Raw genomic sequence first — 12,051 nt, 5'->3', positions numbered from 1 at the left:
AAGATCCACCAAGATGAAGTTTCAATTCTGAACATTTATGCCCCAAATACAAGGGTACTCACATATGTAAAAGAAACATTACTAAAGCTTAAACCACATATAAAACCCCACACATTAATAGTGGGAGACCTCAACACCCCACTTTCACCACTGGACAGATCTCCCAAATCGAAACTTAACAGAGAAATAAAGGACTTAACTGATGTCATGACTCAAATGGACCTAATATATATCTACACAACATTCCATCCTAACAAACAAGAATATACCTTCTTCTCAGCACCTCATGGAACCTTTTCTAAAATCAAAAACATTCTTGGCCACAAAGCAAATCTCAACAGATACAAAACAATTGGAATAACCTCCTGTGTTCTATTAGACAACCATGATTTAAAGTAAGATTTCAACAACAACAAAAACTACAGAAAACCTACAATCTCATGGAAACTGAATAATGCTCAACTGAATCACCAATGGGTTAAGAAAGAAAGAAATTAAAGACTTCCTAGAGATCAATGAAAATGAAGACACCACATACCCAAACTTATGGAACATGATGAAAGCAGTGCTAAGAGGGAAATTCATAGCACTAAATGCCCACATAAAGAATTGGAGAAGTTTCACACTAGTGACATGACAGCACACCTGAAAGCTCTAGAAAAAGAAGAACCAAAGTCTCCAAGGAAGAATGGATGCCAGGAAATTATCAAAGTGAGAAGTGAAATCAATAAAATAGAAACAAAGAGAACAATACAAAAAATTAATGAAACAAAGAGTTGGTTCTTTGAGAAAATCAACAAGATAGACAAGCCCTTATCCAAATTAACCAAAAGACACAGAGCAAGAATCCAAATCAACAAAATCAGAAATGAAAAGGGGGACATAACAACAGACATTGAGGAAATCCAGAGTATCATCAGGTCATATTTCAAAAACCTCTACTCCACAAAACTGGAAAATCTAAAAAAAATGGATAATTTTCTGGATAGGTACCACATATCTAAGTTAAATCAAGACCAGATAAACTATTTAAATAGTCCAATAACCCCTAAGGAAATAGAAACAGTCATTAAAAGTCTCCCAACCAAAAAAAAAAAAAAAAAAAAAAAAACCAGGACCAGATGGTTTCAGCGCAGAATTCTACCAGATCTTCAAAGAAGAGTTAACACCAATACTCTCTAAATTGTTTCACACAATAGAAACAGAAGGAACATTACCAAACTCCTTCTATGAGGCTGCAATTACCTTGATTTCTAAACCAAACAAGGATACAACAACGAAAGAGAACTACAGACCGATCTCCCTCATGAACATTGATGCAAAAATACTCAATAAAATACTGACAAACAAACTCCAAGAACACATCAAAACAATTATCCACCATGATCAAGTAGGCTTCATCCTAAGGATGCAAGGGTGGTTCAACATACGAAAGTCCGTCAATGTAATACACCATGTAAACAAACTCAAAGAAAAAAACCACATGATCATCTCACTAGATGCAGAAAAGGCATTTGACAAAATCCAACACCACTTCTTAATAAAAGTCTTGGAAACATCAGGAATACAGGGAACATACCTAACCATAATAAAGGCAATTTACAGCAAGCCAACAGCCAACATCAAATTAAATAGAGAGAAACTCAAAGCAATTCCACTAAAATCAGGAACGAGGCAAGGCTGTCTGCTCTCCCCATACTTATTCAATATAGTACTTGAAGTTCTAGCCAGAGCAATAAGACAACATAAGGAGATTAAGGGGATACAAATTGGAAAGGAAGAAGTCAAGCTTTTCCTATTTGCAGATGACATGATACTATACTTGAGGGACCCCAAAGATTCCACCAAGGAACTGATACAGCTTATAAACACCTTCAGCAACATAGCAGGATACAAGATCAACTCAAAAAAATCAGTAGCCCTCCTATATACAATTGACAAAGAAGCTGAGAAGGAAATCAGAGATACATCACCCTTTACAATAGTCACAAAAGACATAAAATACCTTGGGGTAACACTAACCAAGCAAGTGAAGGACCTATATGACAAGAACTTTAAGTCCCTGAAAAAAGAAGTTGAAGAAGATGTCAGAAAATGGAAAGATCTCCCATGCTCATGGATAGGCCGGACTAACATAGTAAAAATGGCAATTTTATCAAAAGCAATCATCAGATTCAATGCAATTCCCATCAAAATACCAACACAATTCTTCACAGACCTGGAAAGAATAATACTCAACTTCATATGGAAAAACAAAAAACCCAGGATAGCCAAAAGAATCCTGTACAACAAAACAACCTCTGGAGGCATCACGATCCCTGACTTCAAGCTCTACTATAGAGCTACAGTAATAAAAACAGCTTGGTACTGTCATAAAAACTGACATGTGGACCAATGGAATCAAATTGAAGACCCTGACATTAATCCTCACACCTATGAACATATAATTTTTGAAAAAGAAGCCAAAAGTGTACAATGGAAAAAAGAAAGCATCTGCAACAAATGGCGCTGGCATAATTGGATATCAGCATGTAGAAGGCTGCAAATAGATCCATATCTGTCACCGTGCACAAAACTTAAGTCTAAGTGGATCAAGAACCTCAACATAAAGCCAGCTACTCTGAACCTGCTAGAAGAGAAAGTAGGAAGTAGTCTTGAACATATTGGCATATTCAATTTGTTTATATGGTGACAGATTGACAGATTTTTGTATGATGAATGAAACTTTCATCTCTGGGATAAAGCCTACTTGATCATGGTGGATAAATTTTTTATGTGTTCTTGGAGTTTGTTTGCCAATATTTTATTGAGTATTTTTGCATCAATGTTCATGAGGAAGATTGGTCTATAATTCTCTTTCTTTGTTGCATCTTTGTTTGGCTTGGGAATCAGAGTAACTGTAGCCTCATAGAAGGAGTTTGGTAATGTTCCTTCTGTTTCTATTGTGTTGAAGAATTTGAAGAGTTTGGTATTAACTATTCTTTGAAAATCTAGTAGAATTCTGTTTTGAAACCATCTGGTCCTGGGCTTTTTTTGGTTGGGAGACTTTTAATGACTGATTCTATTTCCTTATGGCTTATTGGTCTATTTAAATAGTTTATCTGGTCTTGAGTTTACTTAGGTATGTGGTAGATATCCAGAAAAATTATTCATTTCTTTTAGATTTTCCAATTTTTTTTTGAGTACAGGTGTTTGAAGTATGACCTGGTGATTCTCTGGATTTCCTCCATGTCATTTGTTATATCTCCCTTTTCACTTCTGATTTTGTTAATTTGGATGCTCTCTCTGCCTTTTGGCTAGTCTGGATAAGGGCTTGTCTATCTTGTTGATTTTCTCAAAGAACCAACTCTTTGTTTCATCAGTTCTTTGTATTGTTCTCTTTATTTCTATTTTAATGATTTCAGCTCTCAATTTGATTATTTCCTGGTCTTTATTCTACCTGGGTGACTTTGCTTCTTCTTCTTCTAGAGCTTTCAGATGTGCTGTTAAGTCACTAGTGTGAGATTTCTCCAACTTCTTTATGTGGGCATTTAGTGTTATGACTTTTCCTCTTAGCACTGCTTTCATAGTGTCCTATAAGTTCAGGTATGTAGTACTTTCTTTTTCATTGATCTCTAGGAAGTCTTTAATTTCTTTCTTTATTTCTTCCTTGACCTATTGGTGATTCAGCTGAGCATTATTCAGTATCTATGAGATTGTAGGATTTCTGTAATTTTTGTTGTTGTTGAAATCTTACTTTAAATCATGGTTGTCTAATGGAGGTTATTCCATTTTTTTTTATCTGTTGAGATTTGCATTGTGACCGAGTATGTGGTTGATTTTAGAGAAGATTCCATGAGGTGATGAGAAGAAGGTACATTCTTTTTTTTTAAGGTTGGAATGTTCTGTAGATATCAATTAAGTCCATTTGAGTCATAACATTAAGCTCCTTATTTCTCTGTTATGTTTCGATCTAGCAGATCTGTCCAGTGGCGAGAGTAGGGTATTGAAGTCTCCCACTATTAATGTGTGGAGTTTTATGTGTGATTTAAGCTTTAGTAATGTTTCTTTTACATATGTGGCTGCCTTTGGGGCATAAATGTTCAGAATTCAAATTTCATCTTGTTGGATCTTTCCTGTGATGAGTAGTATATAATGTCCTTCTCAACCTCTTTTGATTGATTTTACTTTGAAGTCTGTTTTGTTGGATATTAGGATAGCTACACCAGCTTGCTTCTTAATACCATTTGATTGGAAAGTCATTTCCAAGCCTTTTACTTGAGGTAGTGTCTATCTTTGAATTTGAGTTGTGTTTCTTGTGTGCAGCAGAAGGATGGGACCTGATTTCATATCCATTCTGTTATCGTGTGTCTTTTTATAGGTGAATTAATTCCATTGATATTAAGGGATATTAATGACCAGTGATTGTTACTTCCTGGCATCTTTTGGGGTGTGTGTGTGTGTGTGTGTGTGTGTGCTTCTTTTCTTTGGAATTTACTGCTGTGGGGTTATCTATTGCCTGTGTTTTCATGGGTGTATCTGAATTCCTCAGGGTGGAATTTTCATTCTAGTGCTTTCTATAGGGCTGGATTTGTGGACAGGTATTATTTAAATCTGGTTCTGTCTTGGAATGTCTTGTTCATTCTGTCTAAGATGACTGAAAGTTTTGCTGAGTGTATTAGTCTATGCTGGCATCCATGGTCTCTTAGTGCCTGTATTATATCTGTCCAGGTCTTCCTGGCTTTCACAGTATCCATTGAGAAGTTGGGTGTTATTCTGATGGGGCTGCCTTTTTAAGTCAGATGGCCTTTTTCCTTTGCTGCTCTTAATATTATTTCTTTATCCTGTATGTTTAGTTATTTAATTATTATGTGTCAAGGAGACTTTTTTGGGGGGATCTAGTCTGTTTGGTGTTCTATAGGCTTCTTATATCTTCATAGGTATTTCCATCTTCATAGGTATTTCCACCAGAAAAAGTTGGGAAAGTTTTCTCTGCCATTTTTTTGAATATACTTTCTGTGCCTTTGAGTTAGTCTTCTTTTCCTTCTTCTAATCCTATTACTTTTAGGTTTGGCCTTTTCACAGTGTCCCAGATTTCCTGGACATTTTGTGTTATTATTTTTTTGGCTTTGGGTATTTTCTTTGACTGTTGAATCTGTTTCCTGTATTGTATCCTCTACACCAGAAATTCTCTCTTTCATCTCTTCTATGCTGTTGGTTATGCTTGCCATCTGTGTTTCCTGTTCATTTACTCAGATTTTCTATTTCCAGCATTCCTTCTGTTTGTGTCTTCTTCATTGTTTCTGTTTCACTTTTCAGGTCTTTAATTGTTTTCCTCATATGATTAGTTTCTTTTTCATGATTTTCTTGGCTTTTTTAAAGGGATTTATTGATTTCTTCCAATTTTTTGTTTGCCTTTTCCTCAATTTCTTTATTGATTTCTTCTAACTTTTTGTTTGCATTTTCCTCAATTTCTTTAAGAGAATTTTTCATTTTTTTCTTGAAAGGCCTCTACCATCTTCATGACGCTATTTTTGTGGTTGCTTTCTTCTGCTTCTTCTACATTGTGATGTTCAGGTCTTGCTGTTGGAGGAGGGCTAGATTCTGGTGATGCTGTATTACTGTTTATGTTGCATGTATTTTTGCATTGACATCTACCCCTCTCTTCCTTTAATAGGTATAAGAGGTGCTTGTGTCTGAACAAGTTGCTATTGGTCCACTCTGTTATTGTGTGTCTGTGTCTCAGGGGCACCTCTGGGTCCAATCTTACTTAGCTCTTGGTCTAATTGGAGCTGGCAGATTCTGTGTTTCGGGGAGCTGCTCATAACTCAACCCAAGTTAGTCGATACTGTGACTCATGGAGCCATTCTTGGTCTTATTGGGGCTCTTGGTCCATTCAGAGATGACAGATTCTGTGTCTCAGGAAGCCTCTCTTGGTCCAATGAGAGCTGGCAGATTCTGTCTCTCAGAAACCACTCTTGGTCTAATGAGGTCTGGTGGATTCCCTGTCTCAGGAAGTTACTCTGGTTCTAATGTTACCTGGTGGTATGGTTTCCCTACCTCAGGAAGTTACTGGGGTCACAGGCTGTTGGGTATTTCAGCAGGGTGTGGAACTTTTAGATTGCAGGGTCCTATGGGGGGGTTGTGGGGTGTGGTCTTCCCACAGGAGTTTACCCTGCTGGCCAGCAACTAGGGCAGAGTTGGGTAGGGATTCCTGGGGAGCTGACTATGTCCTAGGGCCTGGGTCCTAGGGGCAGGACTCTCTGGGTTTGAGAAGAGTCACTCACCTCTTGGTCCAATGAGAGCTGGCGGTTTGGTTTCCATGTGTCAGAATATTCCAGGATTCACAGGCAGATGGGTATTAGGGCAGGGTGTCTAGGCTGCAGGGTTGGTTCGATGTGGGGTTTTGGTGGGGGAGGCTTCCCGCAGGAGTTTACCCTGCTGGGTGGCAACTGAGGCAGAGTTTGTGGTGAAAGGCTTAAGGAGTTTCTTGTGGGGGAGTCAGAAAGATAATTCATAGCCAAGAACATCATCATGCCTTTGTATTTCCTTTAGTGACTGTTGACAATGTGCATTCCAGTTTCTTGTCTCCATTCTGCAACCTCTTACATGTGCACAGTTTTTCTATCTTAATTTGCCTCACGGCCACAGATTATCAAATCCTTGGAATTTTTAAAGTAAATTTGTAACTAAAGTTTTCCTGTGTCCCACCTGGCCTGCAGCCAGGACAAATGTCTCCCTAACTCTCCAGTCCCACAGCCACTCGGACCCAAATAAACACACACAGGCTAATATTATTTTGAAACTATGGCCATGCCAGGCTTCTTGTTATCTAGTTCTTATATCTTAAATTAACCCATTTTTATAAATCTATACTCTGTCATGTGGCTTGTAGCTTGCCAGTAATTTTACATCTTGCTTCTCATGGCAGTGGATGGCAAGGTATCCTCTGCTCTGTCTTTCTCCTTCCTCTCTACCTGTTTGGATTTTCTGCCTGCCTTTAAGCTGCCATGCCATAAGCCAAATGGCTGTATTTATCAACCAATCACAGCAATGTATCATCACAGCATTAAAGAAAGACATTCGCCCATCATAAATTTCTTTCTGTTTAAAATCCTAACTTCAGATATGTCCCAATTACTGTTTTCATTTATGTATTTTTATAGGTTGACTATATCAAGGGAAAACTGTGGTATAATGAAAAATGTTTTGCAAACAGAGAAAGTTTTGAAGGTAAATTTTATGTCATGTTAGCAGACTTTTATCACTATAGATTACATAAATGCATTAAATTCAAAATTTAATAAAATGTGATAATGATTATATATGAATTAGTGACCTTAAAATGATAAAGCCAAGCTTGGAAGTGGTTTATACTTGTTATTCCTTTAACACTCTGGAGGCACAAACAGGACACTGCAGACTTGAGGCTACCCTGGGCTACAAACTGACAGCTTTTCTAAAAACGAATGGGAGTGACACTCCTGCCTAAATGATCCATTAATAGATGGTGCACTACTGGCATTGGTTTTTCATGGGCAGCTTTACTAACACTAACTCTTCCTAAGGCTGTACGTGTAGATGTCATTCATAATTTCTTCACCTTTGTACTTACAGTTGATTATGTTACTATCACTTTCGACAGAAACAGGACCCTAAGTGAGGTATGACATAGAACACTTTCAAAGGTAGGACATATTGTTAAGCATAATTTCAAGAATAACAATTCATCTAAACTATGGTACTTAAACACACAGGAAAACTTAACCACCCCCAGTGGTGTCTCCTGGTAGACTTAATAGCAGATACCTACTTTTGTTAAAACCCAGTGAGTCTAGCCAAATGATCCATACCAGAGAAGAAAGTTTCTCTAAAGTGTTTTCTGAAATTGAATCCACCCTGAAGAAAGGAATAGATATTAAAGAATTAAGACTATGATTTGTGAGCCAGGTGTGGTGGCACACAGCTGTAATTCTAGCAATCAGTAGGTGGAGGCAGGAGAATCATGAATTCAATATGAACTTGGATTACAAACTAGGCCAGCCTAGGTTCACATAGTAAGAACATGTCTTAAAAAGTCTCTGTATACGTGTGTGTGTGTGTGTGTGTGTGTGTGCGCGCGCGCGCGCGCGCACACGCACATGTGCATGTGAGAGAGAAAGAGAGAGAGAGAGAGAGAGAGAGAGAGAGAGAGAGAGAGAGAGAGAGAGAGAGAGAAAGAGAGTGACTGATTTATATGTGGCCTGTCAGAACAACTTAATGATTCATTAGCTTATTTTCTACAATAACTAGTTGTGTTAACAATATTAACTCTTCTTTTCTCTGTTTATAGTCCAGTTCTTGTTTTTATAGTAAAGAACCATTTCTTCACTGGTTGCCTTGCTTACCTTCTACTTCAAAAAGTACAAGATTACTTCCATATGTAATAACATTTCTTATTGACCAAGAAACTAGAACTGGAATTTATTTCTTCCATAATCAGGTAAGTCTTACAGCTCAGAGCTGTTTGCTCTATCACCAAGCACTGCAAATTGTCTTAGCAGACATCATTTCCAATTTGTCATGATCTCAGGAATAGAAACTGAAAAAAATCACTTAAGTTCTATAGAATAGTTTGGCACTGAAGTTTTTTTTTAATTATTTGTCATTCAAGGTGGTGAAAATTAAAGTCATGATGCCAGTTGCTTCCTGATTGTTCTACACTCAATCTCCAGAGGAGTATACAACGAATATTTTTCACACAATTCTAAAGTTCCTTGAAAGGGTTAGTTTAGATGAACAACAATAAAAAAAGGGAACCCATGTCACAGATACATATTTTCTGTTGTATAAGTCCTTAAATGTGGCTATTAATGAGAATTATTCTCAGAATCGTTAGAAAATTTAGGGGTTCTTTAAGTGGCTGTTCACTCATTTCTAAGTGTGACATATAGATCACCCCTCAAAAGGCCATGTAACATTAAAATAAGCTGCTTTTTCATCTGCACTGTTTTTAAGGTAGGGTCTCCCTATGCAGCACTGGGTATCCTCAAGCTCACAGTAATAAGCCTTCTCCTGAGTCTGAGTGTTAGGATTAAAGGCATGTGCCACCATGCCTGCCTATGATGAACATGCTTTAGATTAAACTGATGTTTTCCTGGGGAAAAAGTGTTACTTTTATGGTAGAAAGCTTTCAGGAGAACAACAGAAGAGGAGCAGATAGTAGTGTTTGTCCATGTAACTATCTCTCTCAGAGCCCTAAGACTCCCTGGAAAAAGGATTTAAGATAGATCTTATTTGCTCTCTTTTTTTCTGAGAGTAGATCTGCTGTGAAAATGGATGGAAGTTTCATTTCCAAGAATTTGCTGCTTTTAGTCAAACAAGAAAAGAGCTAAGACAGCTTTCCCCGCTGTGGTATCAGTGAAAGATTTCATCTTAACTTTATCTTTATACCAAGATGGTATTTACAGGGTGTCACAGTCTTATTCCTTCCAAGACTATGACCCAATGGAATTGGGATTTTTGCCAGGTACCCACATGCATCATGCAAGGCATGAGTATGGACACTGGAGTTTATCTGGTTATTTTAGTAATGACTTACAAACCTCTCAATGCCATTTATGATACAACTTTGAACAAATTCCTTAGTTTCCTATACTATATCTCAGCATCTATAAAATGGACAGGTGGGGTTAATGAGTAGAGTTACCAGTCATTGCTAATCTTTCCATTTCTTTGATATGATAGAGGGTATGCCCCGATCTTAATTTAAACTGAATCATGAGAAAGTCTAGAAGTTATAACGTGGACAAAGTATGACAAAATAAGTCTTATGACTTCTTGTGTTTTATCTAGAATTCCAAAAGAATCTCTGTCTCTGTGTCAGTGCTCAAGAATGAGATACCAAATTCTCAACCAAAATTTCCAAATTTCCAATTTCCCTCCTCATTCTATCATCCAGTTGGAATGGTGTTCCATCCCCGAAGCCACTTTCTGTATGTTTATGGCAATCAGGTATGAAGCCATAAAATTTATTCTTTTGTAATTAGAGTAAGTAGTCCAGCTTCTTTAGACTGGGTGACTATGTACATAAGGAACAGGAGGACTCTGCTGATATGGAGGGGAGAAGTAGATGGGAATATGTGGTGGTATTGTGTTCCCCAAAATATTGTGTACTCTAATAAATTTATCTGGGGTCAGAGAACAGACAGCCACTAGATACAAAGGCTAGAAAATGGTGGCACTCACACCTTTAATCCTAGCATTCCAGAGATAGAAATCCCTCTGGATCTCTGTGAGTTCAAGGCCACATTGGAAACAGCCAAGCATGGTGACACACGCCTTTAATCCCAGAGAGTGGTGGTAGAAAGCAGAAAGATATATAAGGCGTCAGGACAAGAAACTAGAGGCATTTGGCTGGTTAAGCATTTGGCTGGCTAAGCATTTGGCTGGTTAAGCATTTGGCCTGGTTAAGCTTCAAGCTTTTGAGCAGCAGTTCAGCTGAGAGCCATTGGGATGAGGACACAGAAGTTTCCAGTCTGAGGAAACAGGACCAGCTGAGGAATTGGCAAGGTGAGATAGCTGTGGCTTGTTCTGTCTCTCTGACCTTCCAGTATTCACCCCAATAACTGGCCTCAGGTTTGATTTTATTAATAAGAACTTTTAAGATTCCTGCAACAGGAATACAATACATGTTTATCAACTGTTTGTTTGGGTTAAGCTTAGTGGTCTGTAGTCAGTTGTAAACTTTCAATTTGTTCACTGGATAATCACTGGATAATAAAAATGAGCCATGGTGCACCATGGTTCTGAATATTGTCAGGTGTAATCTATTTACAACTCTAGGACCTAGATGTTGCCATTAATCCACTGAAAGTATGTTTTATCTGGTATTTCTGGCACTTGACATTGCCTTCTCTCTCTCTGACTTTGCCTATACATTCTCTTCTGACTCTACTGCTATCTGAGCTCTTTCTGGTGATGTTCTCCATTCTTGGGCCTCCAGTCTTGATAGCCTGAAAGCTTTGTAAAGCTTGGCAAAACACCTCTGTCAACAGCCGTGTTCAAAGTCAGGAGCACAAAATATGACACATGAAGAAATTCAGTACCAAGAAAGCACTGTGGTGACTTCCAGTGAATGCACACAGTTCATTTGCACAGTGGGATTTCTCCCCTGGAAATGAAAATTATGATGGCTGCAGTTTAGTCAAGAAAGGGAACAGAGTTTCTCTGTGAGATTGTGAGATCCACATGACAGGTTACAGTTTTACTTGAAGGATACAAGCTCCTCAATCATTAACTTTAAAGTGTGATTTCTATTTTGATAGAAAGTGGCTAAAGACTCCCTAGATTGACAGTCTAATCTAGAATTGCTGTTAACTTGATGGCTATCTCAGGACATCTATTTCTTATAAGTAACTCCCTCTAGGAATCACACATACGGAAAGACAAGCAGTACCATTCTAAACTCACTGAAAACAGAGAAGCAAAACACAGTGCCTCCCACCTGCGATCCCAGCAGACTGGAGGCTGAGGTGGGTGGACTGCTGTCAGTCCAAGGCCAGTTTGGGCTCCAGTATGAGATTCTGTCTCAAAGAAAAACAACTTGGGCAACTGACAAGGCCTACCAGAAGTTGTTCAGGTTGATTTTTAGCACCTTACCTCATTGTTAATTCATTCAGTCTCTGTCACCTTGACATAACACATACTTGATTTCTACTGGATCTGTGTCTCCCAACTTACAAGTCTAGTGTATATGTGCATAGAAACCATTTTCATTTTAACAATGCTTATGATTTCTTGGCTTACAGTCTCTACTGTATACAAAATTGCAGATGTATAAGGTGACATCCTGGCATTAGGGCTTCTTGAAACTCCCTTATTTTAGTTCCTATACTAACAGTTCAGAACCTCTAATTTCTCCACTGGCCATTTTCATTTTACCCATACATCCTACTGTGTCTAGATTGCTTCACACATCCTTTAAGCAAATGTCTAACACCCCTGAGCTTGCTTTATCTCAATCTCTGTCCATTTTTATTTCTCTGTATTACCCTGACTGAGGTAGAATTCCAACTTTAGCTAATTTTGCTC

The 12,051-nt window shown here is 38.0% G+C and overlaps 1 protein-coding gene across 7 annotated transcripts in view; it reads left to right on the top strand.

Moving 5' to 3' along the window:
* Positions 1–12,051, top strand: part of LOC143266738 (cation channel sperm-associated auxiliary subunit beta-like) — a 167,839-nt gene that overhangs the window by 54,930 nt on the left and 100,858 nt on the right. For all 7 annotated transcript variants that reach the window (XM_076551262.1, XM_076551264.1, XM_076551265.1 and 4 more), the window contains 4 exons: positions 7,146–7,212; positions 7,597–7,643; positions 8,312–8,461; positions 9,814–9,972. In XM_076551262.1, the coding sequence (XP_076407377.1) occupies positions 7,146–7,212; positions 7,597–7,643; positions 8,312–8,461; positions 9,814–9,972 (423 nt within the window). The remainder of the gene's footprint in view (positions 1–7,145; positions 7,213–7,596; positions 7,644–8,311; positions 8,462–9,813; positions 9,973–12,051) is intronic.

The sequence above is a fragment of the Peromyscus maniculatus genome, chromosome 14, assembly GCF_049852395.1.
Source record: "Peromyscus maniculatus bairdii isolate BWxNUB_F1_BW_parent chromosome 14, HU_Pman_BW_mat_3.1, whole genome shotgun sequence".
Classification (NCBI taxonomy): Eukaryota; Metazoa; Chordata; class Mammalia; order Rodentia; family Cricetidae; genus Peromyscus; species Peromyscus maniculatus.
This window is presented reverse-complemented; position numbering and strand designations above follow the sequence as displayed.